This window comes from Amblyomma americanum, chromosome 7 (genome assembly GCF_052857255.1).
Source record: "Amblyomma americanum isolate KBUSLIRL-KWMA chromosome 7, ASM5285725v1, whole genome shotgun sequence".
In the NCBI taxonomy this organism is placed as follows: domain Eukaryota; kingdom Metazoa; phylum Arthropoda; class Arachnida; order Ixodida; family Ixodidae; genus Amblyomma; species Amblyomma americanum.
The window spans coordinates 2,592,878-2,616,128 of record NC_135503.1 but is presented as its reverse complement, the minus strand read 5'-3'; the positions used below and the strand labels follow the sequence as shown (position 1 = coordinate 2,616,128).

General features: G+C 47.6%; 2 protein-coding genes across 2 annotated transcripts in view; both read right to left on the bottom strand.

Moving 5' to 3' along the window:
- Window positions 1–1,663, bottom strand: part of LOC144098271 (protein FAM76B-like) — a 46,109-nt gene extending 44,446 nt beyond the window's left edge. The window contains exon 1 of the mRNA XM_077630781.1: window positions 1,423–1,663. Coding sequence (XP_077486907.1) covers window positions 1,423–1,506 — 84 coding nt within the window. The 5' untranslated portion in view covers window positions 1,507–1,663. The remainder of the gene's footprint in view (window positions 1–1,422) is intronic.
- A 106-nt stretch (window positions 1,664–1,769) lies between these two features.
- LOC144098269 (Na(+)/citrate cotransporter-like) overlaps window positions 1,770–23,251 on the bottom strand; it is a 41,840-nt gene continuing 20,358 nt past the window's right edge. Inside the window, exons 5-13 of the mRNA XM_077630779.1 lie at window positions 21,539–21,578; window positions 21,358–21,477; window positions 21,176–21,292; window positions 19,302–19,385; window positions 15,569–15,673; window positions 14,731–14,908; window positions 11,911–12,072; window positions 2,077–2,214; window positions 1,770–1,993 (exon numbers count right to left, since the gene is read on the bottom strand). Of these exons, the coding sequence (XP_077486905.1) occupies window positions 1,847–1,993; window positions 2,077–2,214; window positions 11,911–12,072; window positions 14,731–14,908; window positions 15,569–15,673; window positions 19,302–19,385; window positions 21,176–21,292; window positions 21,358–21,477; window positions 21,539–21,578 (1,091 nt within the window). The 3' untranslated portion in view covers window positions 1,770–1,846. The remainder of the gene's footprint in view (window positions 1,994–2,076; window positions 2,215–11,910; window positions 12,073–14,730; window positions 14,909–15,568; window positions 15,674–19,301; window positions 19,386–21,175; window positions 21,293–21,357; window positions 21,478–21,538; window positions 21,579–23,251) is intronic.

Here is a 23,251-nt window from a genome sequence, read left to right as displayed (position 1 = left end):
ATGGTGCCCTGCACTGGATCTCCAGTGCATGAGCACACCTCCACCACGGTCCTCAATTCTGCTGTGTGCAGGCTGCCTTTAAGCACCTTTGCACCGGCTTAACAGACACTGATGGTTTCCTTCGCCTACTCTGTGAGACATCTCACCCTTTCTTCGTCTCAGCCTGCCCCATAACCATACCCTCCAATCCTAAGAACAAAGTGACCGACCACGGAGAGCTGGGGTCGGTCACTGGAGAGTTCTCTCCTGCCACAGATGATACGCATTTGCATTGCCTAGGCTTCAAGAAAAAAATCAGCAGCATGGCCAAACAATACATCAGCATAGTTGATTGCTTTCAACCGCTATACTGAGACTATGATAATTTTGCGGCACTTCTGTATCCTATTTGGAAAACTAAAATATGCCCACTACTGACACAAATCAAACCTATCTAAAGCAGAATACAAAAAAGAGCATGATGCTCCCGAGTGGCCTACAAGGTTCTTTAATATGTTCCAATTCCAGTGAAACTAATTAAGTAAATCAACAAATGAAAAGCCCTATCCTCAGGGAACGTTCCCCGCTTTTTCCTTCTCCTCGCAATTACATAAGGATTATAAAAGCATGAAACTGCCTCGCAGACAGCCGGCGGTCTATCGGCCTGAACTGCACTGACAATATAAACCGCAGCATGGGTGAATGAACGAAAAATACAAGCTGAGATATCGGTTGACCGAGTTTCACACAGCATGGCGAAACTACTGCAATGTGCAGCCCACCGCTGGACTTACTCGATGCTGCCAATTAGGCGACTAAGCGACAGCAATCCTCGGCCCCGATCAAAGCGCGCAATGCTATGTACCTCAGCGCACTTCGCCGATTTCTACGTAGCAGCCAGCTGGTTACCGGACGGCCCATCAGCGGAAAGTGCCGCCATTATGACTCATGCACGTCAAACTAGCTGCGGAAGCGAGTCGTCCAAGGAGACTCGCCTACAAGCTTGCATGCATACCACGCCCTCCTCCCAGCGATACGCTGAATTGTAGCAACTCCTCCTTACTGTTACATAAGAATGGAGAGAAATGAACTGACGCAGCTATCCACATAACATGGTATTGCGCAAACAGTATGGAAGAGTGGGAAGCTTTCAACTACGTCACTTCATTAATAATGATCAGACCAACACGCACAAATACGGAGCACACGAAGCAGAATCATGGTTTCCCCTGGCATTCAAAACAAATAAATTGAGGTGCATCCGCTAGCACCCCTTGGTCGCATCAGCATTAAGCCTAACGCGAAATCCAGACACTACCTCCCAACGAGCAGCTCCTTTGAAACAATGTTCCCCTGCCCTTGTGGCAGACTATATGCAGTATCGCTCGTCAAGTTTGCATACAGTGGTTCTAAGAACAAGAAACTAGAGCACTGTTCACCTACTTTACAAAGCTGCTGCCCTTGAGAAAGTTCTTCGAAAGGATGACGTGCGTTGCATCTTGTGCATGCGAACAACGCCGAGGCCATATAAACGGCTGAATACTGTAAATGAACGAACAAATGTGGCGTCTGCAGGACCACACAAACAATAATTAGTCGCTTTCGCCAGTCCACTACGCCTCGCCAAACGGTCAAACGTCAGGAGCGTCCTCCGTATACCTTTTCTCCAATAACAGAAGTGAACTGTGCCACTAAAAAGAACGCACAAGATACCATAGTGAATAGGTGGCGCTAGTAGAGAGACAATTTCTTTTTTTTAAAGATAATGGAAGTTTTTTAGATGTGGGTCAGTCTCTGTGTTCGCAGTAGCACTCCATGTAGCTAACTGAGAGCGGTTCAGAAACGTTGTGGGGATTCTAGTCAGTTTTCAGCGTTTGTCAAGAATATAATCTTGAGGCTCATGAGGAACACGCAGTGGCGGCACAGCCATGTTGAAAAGGTAGTATCCAGATGTGTTAATGGCAACGAGACTTGTAAATAATCCCAGTAGCTTGATGATCAGTCCAGGAACAGCCTGTAAGAAAGTGACAGTGTTACAAGAAGTTGTAAGTGAATAGAAACAAATGTGACAAGAAGACTTTATAGTGTGTAACAAACCATGTCAGTTGTCCTGATAAACTTCTCTGCATAGACGATCTCGTTGCAGACGCAGGAACGTGGATACATAATGGATAACGTTCCAGCGTGGTACACGGCGAGAACGAAGTATAGTGGGTGAACTTGCATTATGTCGGCCTTCAAGAATATAAAAGGAAAAAGAAATAACTTCGATCAGCTGCACAGACTCAATATGCATGAGCATAATGCGCTACCATTCTCATACTCAGATACATTTCCTTGTTACGTTACGGCATTTTCAATCAGCTGTGGTTTAACTACTGCTTAACCTGGTTAGACAGCGAAAGCTGTGGTGTATCAGGCAAGTAGACGCGGCTTGGCGTCTCTAACGTTGAGTGCGTTCCGCCCCCATCCTGGCAGGTGGCAGTTAAATTAATCATTGATCGCGATAGGTTGGCCACCCTGTGAACTCTGCGGCCTGCTGCTGCAGTGTCGCATGTCTGCCACAACGTTGTCAGGGCTAATGCATGCAGCCCGTGCACACCTTTCTCTCACCACCGTGTAGTGGGCCTTTACACCACGTGACGCTTGTAAAAAAGCGGCAGTATAACTGCTGATATATCATTTGTCATCATTCAGCTGTTGAAGAAGGCTGGTTTTAGAGTTGTAGTGAATTAAAAATACCTATCAGCATTTCTATTTCAGTTTTTTTTTCGTGCCTTGTCACAGCCATCGTACGGCTGATGAAACCGGAACTGACACAGCATGGCACCCCTTCTTCCTTTCTTCTTTCACTCCCTCCTTTATCCCTTCCCTTACGGCGCGGTTCAGGTGTTCAACGATATATGAGACAGATACTGCGCAATTTCCTTTCCCCCCAAACCAATTATTATTATTATTATTACAGCATGAGAAAATAAATTTAATCTTAAGTTATTTAGTGCTCATAGGTGAATTATCAAACTGTAGAAGAACTGCAGATTGGGCTAGTTGGTGTTGATGCATAGTGGTGGTTTAACAGCGCAAACAAACAAAGACCAAGTAAGAGACGAGACACACAAACCAGCGCTGAACTTACAACTGATTTTTTTATTAGGAAGAAGCACGTCATATATACACACACGGAAAACAGCGCACTTGCGAAATGTCAACAAGACTCCTAGTGCTAGTACATGGTACAAACCGCTTTAAAAGTACGTGTGCATCAGCAGAACCGCTACCCACTATGTAGCATATTGATTTCTCGAAGCGATAATGTAACAGATGGCGTACTCACGCACCCTTCACTTTTTCTGATAATATGAAATGCCTCAGCTACTTCTCTGGTGCGCTGGTCAGAATGAGCGAACAGGACATCAGTATCATCAAAAAACAGCGTGCATTTGCACGTGAAACAATGCTTAGCTAGGTTAGTTTCTTTCTTCCTTAAAGAATTAGTGTGCTCCATGAGCAGCACGTTCGCGCAGCGGCCAGTCTGGCCTATGTATGTAAGGCCACAGGACATGGGAATTTGATACTCTACGCCAGTCTTACAGGGAACATATCTATTTTCATGATTTATGCTGCAGGCATTTCTTCTGCGCCCTTCATGCCTTCTTTGAATTGTCGCCCCATCTCTTTCTAGCTTGTTAGGTGCAGAGAACAGAACGTTTACCCCATGCTTGCTCCCCACCCTTTACTGCCATGTCTAAGCATCCCGTAACGATACCACTTATTACAAGCTTTGAATGAAAGGACCTGTAATTTAAAAGAGGCTTTTTACTCCTAGGGGAATACTGCCAACAGACATGGTTGAGTTCGAAAGACAATTTTAAATCGAGAAATTGCAAGACTTTCCTCAGGGACTTCATGTGTGAACCTCAGGCCCGGCCCATTCCATGCAAAAACATCAAGAACATTTGACACAAATTCGGGAATCACGGACCTAGCCAGCACTAGGTAATCGTACACATAACGAAAAATGTGTATGCAACAACCGGCTAGATCAGTCTCAACTTTCATATCAACCCGGCTTAGATAAATGTTACTGAGAATGGGAGCTACCCTGGCACCTATGCACACACCCGATTTTTGCATATATAAAGTCGACCATCCTACTCTACAAGGTGTTACTCAGGTAGTAAGATAACAATTCCAGAAAGGATCCTATTGTGATTCCACACTAATTTTGGAACACGCCTTCATTGTTGTCCTGCGTAATACATTGCTGAACATACTGGATTAGTTCCAAGTGTGGAAGAGAATAAAACAAATCAACTACATCTACGTTAAAGCCATCACATAGCGCCGGGCTCTCATTTCGGAGGAAACCAGCTACTGCCTCAGAATTAGGTACGAGAAACGGATCCTTTACGCGAAGTGACGACAAATGTTTGCAAAGATAGGTAGATACAACCAACTGCCAAGAATTGTGCTTAGAGACGATTGCCCGGAAAGGAACGTTAGGCTTGTGCGTCTTAGCACTAAAGAAAATTTCTAGCACCGAGGGTCCAGCTTCCTTCACTTTCTTTGCTATAACTTCTAACTTAAACTTCCGAAGTAAAGTCACCGCCTTCTGCGCTCTGCGCCGGATTCTTAGTGACACTTTTGAAGTTCTTCATAACTGTTTCATGGGCCTTTTCAGAAAACTGATACTCTGACATTACTACAAAGGAAATCTCCTTATCCGACTGGACTGTGTGCAAGCGGTTATCGTACCGATAGTTGACTAATGAGCGAAACTGCTTAGACTTCCCCTTCGAACTAACGCATCTAGAAACAACATCATTGCACTCTGACTCGCACTTAGGTCTATCTGCAGCTAGGGCTACACTCATTTCCTGTGGCCTTACATACATAGGCCAGACTGGCCGCTGCGTTAACGTGCGGCTCATGGAGCACGCTAATACTTTAAGGAAGAAAGAAACTAACCTAGCTAAGCATTGTTTCACGTGCAGATGCACGCCGTTTTTTTGATGATACTGATGTCCTGTTCGCTCATTCTGACCAGCGCACTAGAGAAGTAGCTGAGGCATTTCATATCAGAAAAAGTGAAGGGTGCGTGAGTACGCCACCTGTTACATTATCGCTTCGATAATCAATATGCTACATAGTGGGTAGCGGTTCTGCTGATGCACACGTACTTTTAAAGCGGTTTGTACCATGTACTAGCACTAGGAGTCTTGTTGACATTTCGCAAGTGCGCTGTTTTTCGTGTGTGTATATATGCCGTGCTTCTTTCTAATAAAAAAATCAGTTGTAAGTTCAGCGCTGGTTTGTGTGTCCCGTCTCTTACTTGGTCTGTGTGTGTTTGCGCTGTTGAACCACCACTATATGAATTATCACGCGGTGATCCATGCATTTTGATCTCTAACACATCATTCGAAAGAAGAAAAGAAGCAACTAAAATTAGCTGCGGACAGTTCTCTGTTGCTTCGTAATATCAAACAAAACCAGCAGGAAACCTACGGGTTAGCTGTTGGTTGAAACGGTCCCGGTAAGGCACTATTGGATCTACTGAACCGGAAGGAAGCCAAGTGGTATTCTGCTGGTGCAAACATTCCCAGTATAGGCACCAACTGGTTTCAGAGTGAAAGCTCTGCTACTCGAGGTACAGCTCGAAGTTTCGCCTTGCTTTGCGCGTTTGACCTTGAAGCCCGACCAAGGTCAAATCAAGCACACACCCGCAGCACTAACAATGTGGGACTATGTGCCTTACTGTGCACAGCCATGATATGCCTGCATGATATTGGTCATAGCTAATGACCAGAAACCACGTTACCGATGACCGGTGGTCACTTGACCTTTAACTTTGATCTCTGACCTTGACTTTTCACTCCCTCCCTTATCCCTTCCCATACGGCGTGGTTCAGGTGTCCAACGATATATGAGACAGATACTGCGCCATTTCCTTTCCCCCAAAAAACCAATTATTATTATTATTATTATTTTACAGCCGAGATTCGCATCGGCTAAAGTGACGCCATGCGATGACGTAGCAATGACGTCACACAATTCGCATAAATACCGCTGGCTTTGCATTCGCTCGTCTACTCAGCCGGGATGAACCTCAGCCAATTCTTTTGTCGGGATCTGCTGCTCCAGCTGGAAGCATACTGATCAATCGCGCCTTTCAAGAGTAACGCATAGATCTAGCCCAGCTGGGACTCCGGTTCCACATGGGAAGTTTTCGACACTACGTAGTGAAGTACTTCACTAGCAACCCTAAAAAAGCCGATGGGTCTTTGTAGCCTCTACAGTCGACCCTTCACCTCTGAGATGAATTAGATACAGTGTGGCTACGGGAAGGTCACGTGGTACAAAAGTTTAAAAAATTTTCTTAAAGCGACTGTGCAATAAATTGAGATTACGTAAAGCAGACGAGAGATAGGCATTTCATCACTCGTCACCCCAACGCAAGAATTTTCAAGCTAGCATCAATAACAGCAAGATATAAACCATTAAAAATTACGCTCCTCCTCTCCCCCCTCAACTCGTACACGCGGGGCACCGGACAAAAATAAAGAAAACAGTTCTGGGACTGGGCCCCGCCCATGAATAGGTCATCCGCTGACGAGGCGCGACTGCTCGCTCTTACGGCCGCGATGGGCATCGAGCCCTATGCGTTCACGCCGTATACGTCACGCCGTACCGGCTGAACGCCAACGACGACAGTAGCGACTCGGCGAGCCACTGCGAGTGGCTCCAGAACTCCCGACAGAAGGAGGCGGCAGAGGAAAATTGAAACGATATGCGCGAAGGCAATGCCCTGGCTCGCGCTTGCCCAAGAGGGTCGCGCGGCGGCAGGAGCAGACGATTTTCACAGCTACCGGAAGTGTGCCTGTGACGTCGTGGCTGCCGTGGCTCCAGCGAATGACAGGGTGTGGTGGCCTGGCGACGTCATGGGTACAGTGACGTCTTTTTTCACGATTTTAGTTTCAAAACTGGTCACTACGAGCACACATATCGGCCCGCGAATTTAAAAAAATAACACGGTTTTTAAAAATTCATGATAAATTGCCGGCTCAGTTCCGAAGACTCATACTTAGTGTGAATGCTTCTTAGCATCATTTCTAAGCATTGATAAAATTTACATGCGACTTTTTATTCATTGCATAGTCCCTCACTAGCACCATTAGACGAAATTCCGTCGGAACAGTTGTTGATGACGAGATAGTCCCAAAAAGATGGCGTCGCAACAGCCGTCATCTACAGACGGATACAATTTAAGCCAGCAGTGAAGTTCCGCCCATATTCGTGGCAACCGCACAGAATTCCTCCACCACAGAGTAGTAGCCGGCTGTAAAAGTTCACTCGTTACCTGAACAGAAATCGTATCACACGAACAAATTATCAGCTAAAATTTTTTTATGTATTCGGCTTGTTTGATATAGATAAGCATTAAAAAGCTCTTCTGGAATTTAAAGTTTTGTTTGCTTCTTCATACTTTAGAAAAGGGCAAATGAATTGTTTGGAGCCGTGGCCGACGGCTAGTAAAGTGGTCCAAGTGCAATTAAGCAGGCATTGTATAAATATAAGGATACAAAACCAAAATATTCAATATGAAATATGAAAAACGGTAGTTCAGCGAAACACTAAGCAGGGCAAGTTGGTGCATATATCTTCTGATATTCTACAATAAGTGTTGGGAGTAGCTCATGTCCCATCGTTCTCCTATTCTGTGCACTTGAATTCTAGAAGGATGTCATAGGGAGTATATTACATAAAATATTCGGGATGGATAATACTGCATACCTGAGAACAACACGTTCTATATACATGGGAGATACAACTTGTAACTAAAAATACTTATCCCTCCAGTTACAATTCTTGAAAACGAGATATAGGGGACAAAATGTTTCTTCACTAGGGCAGAAAAATTTTGGTCGGTTTTCAGTTCCAATGATGGTAAGCTATTCTATATCTTTGTGCCTCTAAATTGAAGCCGCCGATACCCATGCATAGACATTGTTTGTTGGGGGCAAATTAAAGTTTCCTGGCACCACATTTGTGTTGGTGCGGGATGAGGAGTAGAATAATGATGCATGGATAGGATGGTTGTTTATGAGGACACTATTTACGGTAATGGCCATAGTTACTTCACGCAGTTTGTCAAAGGCTAATACCTGTAATTTATGAAACAATACCTTGCTTGGGTGGTCCTAGCTGGAGTTAGTAAGTATTCGCAACGCTCGTTTTTGTAACTTCCTTATTGGTTGAAGATACGCCATGTAAGTCCATCCCTAAGAGTCGATACAATATGATAAGTGGTTAGAATAAACCCAATTATAACATTCGTAACACCTTATGTCAAAATAATTTCTTGCTTGTGACAGCCAGAAAATAGCTTCGCGCAAACTGAGTTGACGTGCGCAAGTATTCGCAACGCTCGTTTTTGTAACTTCCTTATTGGTTGAAGATACGCCATGTAAGTCCATCCCTAAGAGTCGATACAATATGATAAGTGGTTAGAATAAACCCAATTATAACATTCGTAACACCTTATGTCAAAATAATTTCTTGCTTGTGACAGCCAGAAAATAGCTTCGCGCAAACTGAGTTGACGTGCGCAAGCCAATTCAAGTTATTAATTACTATGCAAAGGTACTTGAATGAAACAACTCTTCAAATTCATTTAGTTAGTTTAGATTTATGGGATTTAACGCCCCAAAGCGACTCAGGTTGTGAGGGACGCCATAGTGGAGAGCTTCATGGAAAGTTTCGACCACCTGAGGTTCTTTAACGTGCACTGACATTGCACAGCACACGGGCGCCTTAGTGTTTTGCCTCCATAAAAACGCAGCCGCCGTGGTCGGGTTCGAACCCGGGAACTCCGGATCAGTAGTCGAGCGCCCTAACCGCAGAACCACCGAGGCGTGTTCCCAAGTGTTCTCAATTCAGGCCTCGGGATACCTCCTGTAAACAGGCGGTGAATAGCATTGGCGAGATCGTGTCTCCTTGACTGAGGCCCTTCCTTATTGGAATTTGGAATTTTAATGCTGACTTTATGGAGGGCTGCGCTAGTTGCGCAGTTATATATATATATATATATATATATATATATATATATATATATATATATATATATATATATATATATATATATATATATATATATATATATATATATATATATATATATCCAGTATTTTGACATAAGGCTCTTCTACACCCTGATCACGCAATGCCTGTACGACTGCTGAGGTTTCCACTGAATCGAATGTTTTCTCGTAATAAGTGAAGACTATATATAGAGGTTGGTTATATTCTGCGCATTTCTCTATCACCTGATTGATAGCGTGAATATGATCTATTGTGGAATATCCTTTATGAAAGCCTGCCTGATCATTTCGTTGATTGAAGTCAAAGGTTGCTCTCACTCTATTAGCGATTGCCTTAGTGCATACCTTGTATGCAACGGATAGTAAGCTGATCGGTCTGTAATTTTTCACGTCCTTGGCATCTCCTTTGTTATGAATTAAGATAATGTTTGCATTATTCCAAGCTTCCGGTAAGGTCGAGGTCGTAAGGCATTGCGTATACAGGGTGGCTGGTTTTTCTAGCACGATCTCCCCTCCGTCCTTCAACAGATCTGCTGTTACCTGATCCTCCCCAGCTGCTTTTCCCCTTTCCATTGATCATAAGGCTTTCTTTACTTCCTCTTTCGTTACTGGCGGGATGACGCATTGCTGTACGGTACTGTATCTCTCATTAATGTTCTGATTAAATTGGCTACTGTGCAGATTTGTGTAGAACTCTTCGACAACTTTAACTATCTTATTACTATATTGCTAATGACATTGCCCTCCTTGTCACTTAAGATATACATCTGGTTTTTACCTATGCCTAGTTTCCTCTTCACCGCTTCAAGGCTACTTCCTTTCTTTATAGCGTGCTCTATTCTCTCCATATTAAACTTCCTTATGTCGGCTACCTTGCGCTTATTTATTAACTTTGATAGTCCTGCCGGTTCTATTCTGTCCGTAGGGTTAGACGCCCTCATGCTTTGGCGTTTCTTAATGAGATCTTTCGTCACCTGGAGATAGCTTGCCGGCATCCTGTCGAGCCGTCCTACCGCCTGCTTCTACTGCGCACTCCGTAATGATAGCTGTCATATTGTCGTTCACTGTATGGACATCGAGATCGTCTTCCCGAGTAAAAGCCGAACATCCGTTTTGCAGCGATATCCTGCATTCCTATACTTTCCCTCTTACCTCTAACTCGTTAATGGACTTCCTCTTCACTAACTTCCTACGTTCCCTCTTCAAGCCTATAGGCTAATTCGAGACCTTACCATTCTACAGCGCACCTTTCCGAGGACGGCCACAGGCTGCCAGGCTGAGCGCGCAGTATGAAGTCGATTTCATTTTCAGTCTCACTAGCATATGCTCGTAAGTTAACAATCACTGTAGTAACTGCTGCTTTTCGAAGTTGCATCCCACTGCAGCCACCGAAGCGGCGAGTGCGACGACGGCGTGCAGAGCAGGAGCAGTCACCTCCTCTCCTCTTTCTCACAAGTACTCAAAAAGGCCACTTTTGCACATCTGCTGCACCAACACGTCGCAATCAAAGTCATTTCAGGGTCCCTTTGAGCGTAATAGGACTGTCTGGAAAACAAACTCATGTTTGGCTACGAGCGTCGGGAAGGCTATTAACAGGTCAGAGGTTAGCGGGAGGTAGGCAGTGTTCTGTATCGGTCAGGCGGCCTGATAAGATTGCACCAGCAACGACGTGTGCCTGACGGGCAGGCAGCGTTATCTATAAAAGCACGCTGCTGCCTCGAATAAAGAGCTTTTTGCGTTGCTGCCACTAAAGCGCCTGTCTGCTGCTTAGAACATAACAGGTAGAAACTGAGTTATCACATGTCTATATTTGTCCACACCAATGTGTCACGCCTATCAAGATTGACTGTCATAGAGTTCCACTACTCGGACTCAGACGTTCAGTTACCCGGATGTATCTTTACAACAAAGTGTTTCCGGTAAATTCTAAAATTTGCTCTCATGAATTTTGCCCAGTCATGTCTCGGTTAAAAAGTCGATCAAAAAATGGCTGGGGTTCAACATGGCTTGAACCTAGTTATACGAGCGAAAGCTCTGTTAAGCATGGTGAGACACGGTTCTCTTGGTTTGAATATTTCATTATTGCACATCAAAGGCTTCATCAGTCTCGCTTTGGCTTGACTAAGGTGAAAATTGTCGTCTGTAAAGTAATCGCTTGCAGTTATAACTGGGTTTACTCTGAGGTTAGAACTAGGTGGCGCGTGATGTCCACTGACTCAAATCAAATGTCAAGATCAAGGGTCAAGGTCAAAATTCAAGTTCAGGTACTGAATGGTCATAGTCATATGGTCACGTGGTCATAATACCATAGCTTTGACATACCACCACACAGTTAAGTTTGATTTGACCTTGTGAGGCATTGAAGGTCATTGTTTCATCCACATTGAAATCGGAAGTTTTACACAGAGGATTAGCGCTTTCGCTCTACAAATATAACACATTGTGACCAGCAAAGCCGAACAGCTGCGAGCGCGGAGGAACGCTCGAAGCCATTCAGCTTCTGGCCAATGTTTAAAAATTTTCTAAAATCGTATGTGAAACACACTGTATACTTCTAATGTTGATCTCTACTGTTGATACGCTGGGGTATCTTTTTCGCATTAAGCTAGACTTCTTATGTTTGCATTGAGAGGGCGCCAGGGTGAGTAGTTGCAAGTGACCGCTTCCATTAACGACGAACTTGAATCGAGAAGGCTCGCTGTTTCTTTCAACGAAAGCAAAAAAAAAAGCACTTTGTGCACGGGACTGCCCCGTGAAACTACGAATGCCCCTGGCGCCCACCAACGTGTTCCATGGCTGAACCGACTGTGCCAGTGCGTGACGTTTCGCTCACCAGATGGGCGACATAAGGGGAGAAGATGGCGACCACCACCGTGTTCTGGCAGAGCTCGCACATCACCGACGTGACGAGGGAGAGAACGATCTGGACGTGCAGGGGCCGAGGCAGCGAGTGCTCGTACACTTCGTCCCTCATCAGCTGCTGCAGGCCGGACGACTGCACAGGGGGTACACTTCGTTATGAACTCTACAAAGAAGGCAGGAAGAGCGACAACGAAAACGAGGATACTTCAGGCGTCCTAGGTCCCTGTGAGAAACACGCGCAAATTCGCGGAGCGCATTGGCTCACGCCGAACGACGCTGCAACCACAGAGCCAAAGGCGGCGGGCCTCTTGGTGGAGATCGTTTACGACGACGACTGCATAGTTATTTTGGGGAGGTCGCGCTGGACGTACGCGGTTCGTTCAGGCGCCGGCTGCAGCAATACGTTTCTTCGTCGCCGCAGACGATGCGAATATCCGACTTTTTTGATCGATTCCGACAAGCACCTTGAACAAATGTAGGATAAAACAACTTTGCCGGGCAAATAACATTTCTGTGCGAATTTTGAGCTACAACATACCACTTGTTTAGCTAAGAGAAGCATTCTACGGCGCGCGTTTATTTGCGCAACAGTTTGTATAAAAGGACCACTTCAAATCTAAAGCGTAGGGCTTGCTGCAACCCGCTGCACTATACACTTTACAAGCAGCCACACTGGCGGACATGCTGGAAAACTGGCGCTAGACTCGCTAAGGTTACGAATGCCAGTCATCCGTTTGCAAGTAATTAACCTAATTTACCAGCAATTTTACACTTGGAGGTGCGCTTGTAGAAGGAATTACTTTCGTCATAAAAAAGTAAGGCAAGACATCAGGCAGACAAGAACACAACAGGAAGTTTGGTTCAAAGAAGTGGTTTGACAATTTTTGTTTGGGTTGTCAAGCTGAGTTGACAGAGAGGCCGGGGCATCACGTGGTCTGTGTGTTGATGGCAGGGGTGGGACTGCGGCTCAGTTGTCGCGGTAGCCCGAACACGGTACTTTTCATGACGACCATACACGATTTTGTGTCAGTATCCTACGTGCAGTTTACAAAACTACTTAACCAATTACCGGCTCTAAGCGGGTGATGACAGTGAACAGGCATTGCTTAGGTTGCAGGCGACGTTGAGGTGGTGCTTTCCGATCTGCAGACGCGCTTAAGCTAGCGGGAAAATGCCTCAAATCACAAAACGGTGTGGCTTATCCAACAATACCCCCGTCTCAGCACGCCCCTTGCTTGCCTACTTAATTTTCAACTTTGACTGAGTGTAACTTTACTCAACAGCCGCAGCTAGCAATGCCTTTCATGCCACTGATTTTTTCGGTTAGAATTGAATTTTAGATACTGAACCCAGTGTACTTGGTTTTTTTTTCTTGTTTTGGCCAACCGAAAAGTCCGACCCCTAGTTATAATAATAATAATAATAATAATAATAATAATAATAATAATAATAATAATAATAATAATAATAATAATAATAATAATAATAATAATTGGTTTTGGGGGAAAGGAAATGGCGCAGTATCTGTCTCATATATCGTTGAACACCAGAACCGCGCCGTAAGATAAGGGGTAAAGGAGGGAGTGAAAGAAGAAAGGAAGGAAGAGGTGCCGTAGTGGAGGGCTCCGGAATACTTTCGACCACGTGAGGATCTTTAACGTGCACTGACATCGCACAGCACACGAGCGCCTTAGCGTTTTCTCTCCATAAAAACGCAGCCGCCGCGGTCGGCTTCGAACCCGGAAACTCCGGATCAGTAGCCGAGCGCGGTAACCACTGAGCCACCGCGGCGGGCCCTAGTTATAATCCTATATCGCGTTTCTGTCTGACCCCGTCGATTACACTGTACAGTGCGGCGACGTCAATTCGACCTCGCGCTACTACCTCAGAAGATTAGCAAAATGCCATTCTCGGTCCTCTGGCCACTTTTAAACCAATTGGGGGGGGCACTATATATGTAGTCCGGCGTTTAATGCGCAGCTTTCCTGGACATCAGCAACTAGCGCCACCTGTTGGCCGTCCGTAGCGAAACCGGCGTAACTGAAAGGAATTATATGAAGTTTTTATTTTGAGAACACTAGAGAACCGGAGAGATTCCGCCTGAACATGGTGATTACAATTGCCGATTTTTCCTCCTCGGTGCAGAACCTTACCTATAAAATGCTCACTGTGTTCACATAAACTATATTTGACGGCCATAGAAAATCAGTGGGGTGAACCGAACATTCAAAAAGTCACGCGGTGATTTTGAGAGTGAAGTGCCATGTGGCACGAGTTGGCAGCCGTGCAAGCTAGCGTTATTTGTACAACTTTTACTGGGCATGACACATACGTGGCTGACAAAGTTTCTGGCTACCAATAAAAAAATAAAAGTGCAATTCGCGAATACGAAATCAAATGAAGAGCGTTAGTTAAGTTGCATTGTCCTGTATATACTGTACGTTATTAATTATTAACGATGATTATTAACGTGCGACTTCGTTATACCTGAGGCTCAAATTCGTTATATCCGAATTTAACTCCCAGGTTCCAAATTCGGAAAAGCGGAACGCCAGCATAGGTGGTAAGCTGGCCGCTATGCCGGCCCGAGAACTGCGCGCTCGCGTTCACGTGATGGGGGTTACATTTTGCACGACGCTGCAGCGATTTGATCACATGACCGGCCGCCATCTTGAAATCTCGGACAGACAAGAAACTTTCGAGTGCGAGTAGTAAGAGCTAACGCTCTTCAAAACAAACATTCGACAACCGTCGGTCATCGGCCAATTTTGCCTGGGCACCGCCGACTTACTCTAAAGTAGCTGCTGAGCAGCACGCAGGTGTTGGCCAGCAGCAGTGTGTACCAGGGCATGCTGTTGTTCAGCTCAGCCCACGTCAGCAGCCGGTGGCCGCGATCGCACTGAAGGATGGACTCGGACGGGAACACGAACAGCACGATCGTGAACGCCACCCACAGTGCACTGTGTGTGCTGAGATTGCGTGCAAAAAAAGCCACAGACGATCACTGCGATTCATGCAGCGGCGCAAGGGTTAGTCCGTCTTTCATTTGCGTCTCCTGTACTCAGCTTTATAGCAGCTAGACGACGACAAGATCATCATACCCCCCCCCCACACACACACACTTAAAGTGCAGAACCTAGCCGCCAGCTTCAGGAAATATGAAATTTTCTTAGGGCTCAAAAACAGGCCATGACGGTACAGTTCGTGGTTCACGTAAGCGAAATCCTCCTCCCCCTGCGGAGGTTGAGTGCGCCGCAGCGGTGCCCCGGTGTGCGTGTGGTGACGGCTGGTCGGGGCCCTCGGATCGCGCGAAGCTCGAACCCGCGGTGTTTGAAGGCCCTCCGATACTTCTGCGCATCTGTAGTGTGGCATATTTACTTATTGTTTAGTTTCACGAAGAAGACGCGCATACTACTTCATCCACGTAAGCTTCACGCCCCGTCCCAGGCAGTTCGCCCGCTGTCACTAGTGTATTTACCTCATCAAGAGCCTCTATCGCTGAACATGTATTTTCTCATCAGCGGCCGAGTAAGGACGGATGCTGCAGCTATACATTATAAAAATCGGGGAGGAAGGATATCCCCTCCCCGCCTTTTTTTCTGTTTATGCAAGGCCCGGCTTGCACTTACATGGTGAACCCAGTGCGTTGGCTGAGACCTTCTGTGAATTCAGTGCCCAAGAAGAGCAGGGCGCTCAGTAGGGCGTAGTTCAAGAGTACACCACCCTCGTGCAATCTGAAAAAGGAGTAGACGTTTTAGAGTGACCACAGCATTTCGCAGGCTGCACGTGGCGTGAAGAACTGGGAGCACGCAGCATGCAGATATAAGCAATCGATTCTCCTTGCGCCCTTCTACACTGTTCCTTACACTTTGACATGCGCTGACCAGCTCGAAACACCACCTCGCTGGTTTAAATATGAACGAGGAAAAGGACAAACACAAATTTACAACTTTATTTATTGAACGAACGCTTCCCGCCTAGGGGAAGACTCGCGCCTGCTGAATTTGGTGATAGAATTTATTACTACTGCTGCTTATTTATTGATCAATCCCGTGTGGCACAGAAATGGGTTCATTCAAAAGTGTAGGGGATTATGCTCTTTCATGCCGTGTCTCCTGTTAGCAATCCGCTGTATGAGGCGCACTGTTCGTTGTGCGCAGTACTCCATCTTAGTTATTGCATCACCGTTGTACCCCTTGCTTTGTATCACCACAACTAGAATATTGATTTTTTTCAGAACCTGAGGGCTCTCCGCCTCTTGCGCTTGTAATTTGATGTTAGGGATGGTTCTAGTTTGTCTCTGATCCAGAAGTCGATAAAAAAAAATGGCAGTGGCTTAGCTCGGCTATGCCAGGATATACATAGCGAAAGCTAAGGTATAGCGTGGTTAGCCTTGGTTAATCTTGATTGCAAGTCCAGGTTAGTCTGGTTGCTTAGCTATGTTGTAGCGTTAAAGACGACACAACTGTGGTTGCGGCGCACGCGAGCTCTCCTTTTCAATCCTCCGACATGATATCAGGCATGTGGCGCAGCTGTCGAAGCGAGCGGAGGCGAGCGCAATAACGAGGAACGCGGTGTGACGTCATACCAAACGGCAGCGGCGGCGAGACACGTGGTGTGACGTCATGCCAGATGGCGCGGCGAGCGCGCAAAGCACAGTAACCGTCTCACATATCTCGGTGGACACCTGAAACGCGCCGTAAAGGAAGGGGTAAAGCAAGGAGGGAAAGAAGAAAGCGCGGTTCAGGTGTCCGCCGAGATAAGTGAGGAGTGCGTTGTGACATCATGTGCCTCCTCGGAGTGCGGCCACGGCGAAATCGCAAGTTCGCGGCCAGTAAGGCTTTCGCTTTAAAACTGAAAAGTGAAAGTTTCATTTTGAGGAAAGGCGCTGCGCTGCGCAGCGGCGGAATACCTGTGGCTCGGTGCTACTAGTATAGATCCGGGCGAGGCGCGCGTTGTGACGTCATGTGCCTCCTCGGAGTATCGCCCCGGCGAAATCGCTATTTGCAGCCAGTAAAGCTTTAACTTTAAAAGAAGTTAGAGCCCTGCGGTGAAAGCGAAACTCTAAGCGTTTCAGCGTTTCAATGCACCCGTGTGCTGTGCAATGTTAGTGCACGTTAAAGATCCCCAGGTAGTCGAAATTATTTCGGAGCCCCCACTACGGCACATACTTTTTTCCTTTCTTCTTTCACTCCCTCCTTTATCCCTTCCCTTAAGGCGCGGTTCAGGTGTCCGCCGATATGAGACAGATACTGCGCCATTTCCTTTCCCCAAAAAACAATTTTCATTTTCATTTATGCGCTGAGCATTGCAAGCCCCTGCGGCTGGCATAGTTTTCGGCCTCACTGATAGCCCTCTGTAGCGTAAGTTCAATGTGCGTGTCGTTTCCACAGGTCATCCACATGATGATGTCGTCGCATACATGCAGAAGTTCAAGCCATCTATCCCCTCCGGTCTCATCGGTAGCCTGATCATGGCCACTTCGAAGAGAAGGGGGGAAAGTGCCGGCTGGTACTGTGGCTGGTGCAGGCCTTTGTAGTTAGTCGTTATCTCGTACACTGCCCCCCCCCCCCCCCCTTGGATCTTAGTCGCAGACGGTGCACGAAGCAAGCTCTATGGGGTTGCCCATCCCTACATCCACTCACGGCCTTCTAGAGCCTAAAAAATTACTGAAGCAGTAAGAAAGCCCCAAATCGAACGCTTAGCTGGGACCACAACCGGCAGGCCATTTTTGACAAACTCCATCTGAGTCGAGACAACAGAACAACCGCCAAAGTCGACGTGCCGGGAGAAATTCAGAACAATATAATCGTACCACCAATACCCAGGAGTATGCATCCCGCTCATCACTCAGTGCGTCGAGCCAAACGGACAGAGGCGCTCGAGAAACGCTTCCGCTCCTACAAATACGAGGACGTGGTCTACGTGGATGCCGCTGAGTATGGTAAGAGCACGATGACCGTCGCGGTCGTCAATAATAACTCCTCAAAATAAATGCCTCCATACTGTCGGGTAACATAGAGACTGCAGAGGAAGCTGCCATAGCACTGGCTTGTGTAGGCACAAAAGCGAGGTATATCATCAGTGACTCAAAATTTGCCATACCAAATTTAAACAGGGGCCGGGTCTCCCACTTCCCCCTCCCCCGACGACCCCGATGACGAACACAATTCTAAGCCGTCATGTAACAGACCGGAAAATTACACTAAAGTCTGGACACCAGCACATGCATCCCTGCCTGGTAGTGAGACGACCCACGAGTTCGCCCGAGGCTGTTCCTTCCGGTCGGAACGCCAGCGAGATGGTTTTCATAGGCAGGGATGGCATGGTGGGATACAGAGAAATTACACAGCACTATCGTTTGCAACGAGCTAGGCTTCCTTGAGCGGATAGATCCTTGACCAGATACTAAGCCATCAAATGGGGCCGGTTATAAACTTACACCTTTCCAGACCCGGGCCTTTGGAGTCTTATGTGCCCGGAGAAATTTTCAGAAAGATGCGCAAACTGCGAACTTAGGGCAACCTTGGACCACATAATATGGGAATGTCCTCAAGCCCTCCCCCCCCCCTTCCCCCCCCCCCCCCCCCCACACCCCCAACTTCCGGGAGGGACGAGGCATAAAGACGAAAGACCAATCGGAGGCCTTACTGCTCAGCTCCGGCCCGGCGACTCAGCTACAACTCGACCGACTGGCCGAAGCCGCCGCCGAGACTCAAGACCTTTCGGACGTCGTCTAGGCGGGTAGACCTCTAGCTACCCTGCTTCTTTTGGACAATGATAGTTTTTCTATCCTATTCTATCAAAAGTGTACAGTTGCTTGTGTTGCTGCTAACCAGCTAAGCTTCACTCTGGCAGAGCATATTGTCACCGAGAACCAGTAGAGTGTTTAAAGAAGAGCTTTAGTCAAGGCACTAGCAGTGAAGGCACAGCCCAGCCAAACGACACGCGAGCGGGTGGGGGGTTACGAGGAAGAGAGGCGGGCGTCGGTGAACCTTATCCAACCGCATAGCTGCGCCAACAGTGTGCAGTGTTCTATGCGAAGTAATTCGTCGGAGGCTGCCTCGCGCTTTCGAGAGCGTGACCATGCGAGACATTCCGCTGAACTTTTCAAAGATCGCTGAGATCGCTTATGCTGGTGGCTGGGTCGTGCGTATTTCCCGGGGGTCACTTTCACTCTACCCCAGCTGTTTCGGGCGGTAAAAATTGAGGCCGTCGCCAGCCTCACTACCGTTGTGGTCTAAGCATGTTGAGAGCTTGTGAGCAGTAGCGCGGTGGAAGCAAGAAGGGAAAGCTGCAGTCTAGCGGCACGCATCAAGGGGTTGCGCCACACTAGGGGCGCGCGTAGCATCTGCCACTCACTTCAGTGGGCCCAGAGCCTCGACCTGCTCGTCGATGGCCTTCCTGAGGTCCTCGTTGATGTACTCCCGATATTTCGACGCCACCCTGTTCAAAGAAAAAAAGGTGAACCAGCATTTACTTAAGCATAACTGCAGCGCGAAAAAAAAAACACAGGGAAGAAAACACTAAAGTCACGGACAGACGCTGCACTCACAACGGATTTATTTCACCGATGCGTGGGAAATATAAATGCTCCGGCGCACATTCGTACAGAATACGGAAGGAGAGAACGACACGTGCCAGCGACAACTTAGAACTTTTTACATCGTGCGATACATCTTACCTTTCGGCTGAGAAAAGGTCGTATTCCGACCTGTACCCTTTTGTGCGCTGTAGTTATGCCTCAGCTAAGCAACCAACTTAAAAATTAACTTAAAATTGGTATTCCGGGAAAGGAAACGGCGCAGTGTCTGTCTCACATCTCGGCGGACACCTAAACCGCGCCGCAAGGGAAGGGATAAAGGAGGGACTGAGAGAAGAAAGGAAGAAAGAGGTGACGTAGTGGAGGTCTCCGCAATAATTTCGACCACCTGGGGATCTTTAACGTGCACTGAGATCGCACAGCACACGGGCGCCTTAGCGTTTCGATGCGGCCGCGGTCGGGTTCGAACACGGGTACTCAGGATCAGTAGCCGAGCGCCGTAACTACTGAGCCACTGCGGAGGGTGCAACCGACTTGCCCAAAAGTTTGTTCTACTAAAGCCGTGTTTAATGCTGGCATTTTATATACAGGGCATTGTACTGGAAATATCTCGACTAACTAGCCACTCTCACTTGTCTTTGTTAAAATGGTAACAGACACACACAGAACAATGACAGCAACTTCGGTGAAACATCGCGTGGCACTTCCTAACTATCAAAAAACAAACAAATCTCATCTACTTGACCACCACCGTTCGCAAACTGTTCAAGCCAGACTCTTCTTCGATCTTCAGCAAAGGGACTGACCAAATATGAACATTACAAACCAAACACGGCTAGAAGGTATCACATCAAGAGCGTAATGAGCAAGGTCTCGACTACGGCGTGCGAAACACGTCTCTGGAAGCTACCGCTCCCTTTTTTTCGCATCGTATTCCCTCCCCATACATTAACCCCAGCTCTGATACCCCGCTACAGCTCGAGTCTCAAGTGAATGGCACACAGACAGGAAGAACGAACTCGCGCATGGATAAAGGACGCTGGAGAAATGACGGCACAGCGCTGGTCTTAACTGAGTCCAATTGTCGTGTCAAGCCACATTAGAGACCTTTAGAATGCGGCGCCCTTACCTGCTAGGGGTATAGAGGAAATACGGGGTGCCAGTGCGCACGCCCAGAACAATAACGCCCCTCCCTCCGGTTAATGTCCAGTGCACTGGCTATTCCCGTATGCCCCTTGCAAACCGATAAGGTCAGCCTATATTCAAAAATCTCTACAAACCGGCTCACGAGTCACAGCTGTGCTCTTCACTTTACATGGTCCCCTCCGTTACCGAGTTGCAAGAAATCTCTAAGAAGGTCGCGCGAGCATTTCAGCAATACTTTTTCAGGCTGTGTATTCTTGGTTTTGTCGCTGGCATACAAACGGACGTGCCCTCCTCAGTGGGGCAAATGACAGGTGCGACTACACCACTCACACCAGCTGGATGGCGTTCAGATAGTTCAGTCAGTTCAGCGGTTGACCAGGAAGTCAGCTTATGCGGATGCTGCGGTGCTGTTACCCGCAATAGTCGCGCGTGCAGCTGTTGTGACTTGCAATATTCTGACAGGTTTTGGTAAGATTTGGTTAAGACATCGGCGGTCACGAAGCGTACGAATACTTTTCCCGACTCCTTTGGCAGTGGTCGCACTCACGGCCTGCCGAGTGCGAGGAAGTGCAGAACCGCCCAAGTGACGCCGAGCAGCATGAAGCAGAGCGGGAGGTGGAAGACGCACCACGCCAGCGGGCTTATCCTCATCTGGTAGTATTCCCTGCAGCGAATAACGGCGGCCCTTGGTTTACCAGGGAGAGTGGCTCCTGCACGCAGGTACTCAACTCTTGGAGAAATCCGACCAGGTAGTAGTTGATGACATGCCCCGACAGTAGGCCCATGCCTCCCAACGTTGCGCAGAAGCCAACGCCGATCAGGCTGGTCTGCCGCATACGGTCCAGCTTCCTGCGGGCGGTGGTGCGAAGCTATGCTGAGAATGCGGGGACGAAGCTCGCCTTCTACTTACGTGAATTCTTCGGCCAGCTCCTCCGTGATAGGGATGTTGTCTGAAAGAGAAGACAGCGCGCAAACGGTAGAACCAATGCACTGCAGGGCTACAGACCCGCACAGAAACAAGAGACAAAATGTATAGACAAGCTTGGCCGAGACGCGTAGACGGCAGCTGTCACAACAAATGAGATGAGCCAAGTGAAGCTGTTTTTACACAAGGCAGTCGCTCGCATACATACACACGGGAGCCACCGTATGTGCCAAGCTCACAAACGCACTTATTCAGTGGCCACCAAAAGCCTCCTCTGAGTGATTCATGGTAGCCACATATGATTTTACTGCTGATGGCACTGATGGATCAGTAGGGCAAGACACTTTTCGAGGGAGCTGTCTTGCTGAGTGCCGTCAGGACTTTTCCTGCACCCGCATCTTTCTGGGCAAGGTCCCTAGCGTACTGTGTGGCGAGCTTTCAAGCACGAAGGTGGAGAACTAGTGAGGAGTGCCTGTTTACAGTTACTTATTCAGAACACGCCAAGTACAATGATGAAGCCCTAAGCACGTGACCAAACGTTGCGCCTGCTAGAGCTTTGTTCGTTTAAGCTCGTGGTGCTGCAAAACTAGAACGCTTATACAGGCAACAAATTTTGGAACGATGTGCTCTTCTCGCTCTGCGGGTGAGCAGGCGCGCGGTAGAGAAGGGAGGGAGTACACGCTTTCCGACGGACGAGCACCCAAACGGCTGCGCCCCCCTGCCCAAACGGGAGCACCGCACAAGCGGACACTGGTTGGCCGAAAGGGACGGCGGGCAAATGGGCCGAAATCGGCGATGGCCGGCTATGGTCATAGAGAGCAGACACCGAGCCCGGCGAGCCGCCACAGAGAATGCCCGCTAGGGAAACACTTCCTTCCTTTGTTGTCGCCACCTCGCCCCGTCATCCGCCAGACCAAGACAATCTTAGCAGCCAGCGGTCTTTTTGGGAAAGCCTAATAAACGTTGGGCACCGGGCAAATCGTCTTGCTCTGTGTTGTTGCCTTCTTCGCTGTGACGCCGTAAAGACAAGGCAGCCGCCCGTGGCGTGCGCTACCGCGAGCTCGGAGTTCGTGGCCTCAGAGGAGGTTAAACGGCCTATTAATAATAATTGGTTTTGGGGGAAAGGAAATGGCGCAGTATCTGTCTCATATATCGTTGGACACCTGAACCGCGCCGTAAGGGAGGGGATAAAGGAGGGAGTGAAAGAAGAAAGGAAGAAGAGGTGTCGTAGTGGAGGGCTCCGGAATAATTTCGACCACCTGGGGATCTTTAACGTGCACTGACATCGCACAGCACACGGGCGCCTTAGCGTTTTTCCTCCATAAAAACGCAGCCGCCGCTTAAAGTTCGGCCACGCAGGCGCCACGGAATGTAACGCCCCACGGTTCAAACTACAACGTCCGAGGCTGTCGTTGCGATGGAAAAGAATACGGGCTGTCGCGTGCTTTTGTTCAGCTTTGGGTTCGAACGTGTTTCAACAGCAATGTCTGGCTTCATGCACTTTGAAGAGTTGCTGATGTACATCCACCATAAAAGGTAAATGGAATCAGCTTACTTGAATCCAAAGCATAATTGTAGAAATTTATTAGTGCGCTGTGCAATTTGCACAGTCAAAATTAGGCTGCATATACCTGTTCAAAGATGCATGCAATGAGGGCGATGAAGTTTAATTTTTTTTGCTAATATTGCCTTCCATTT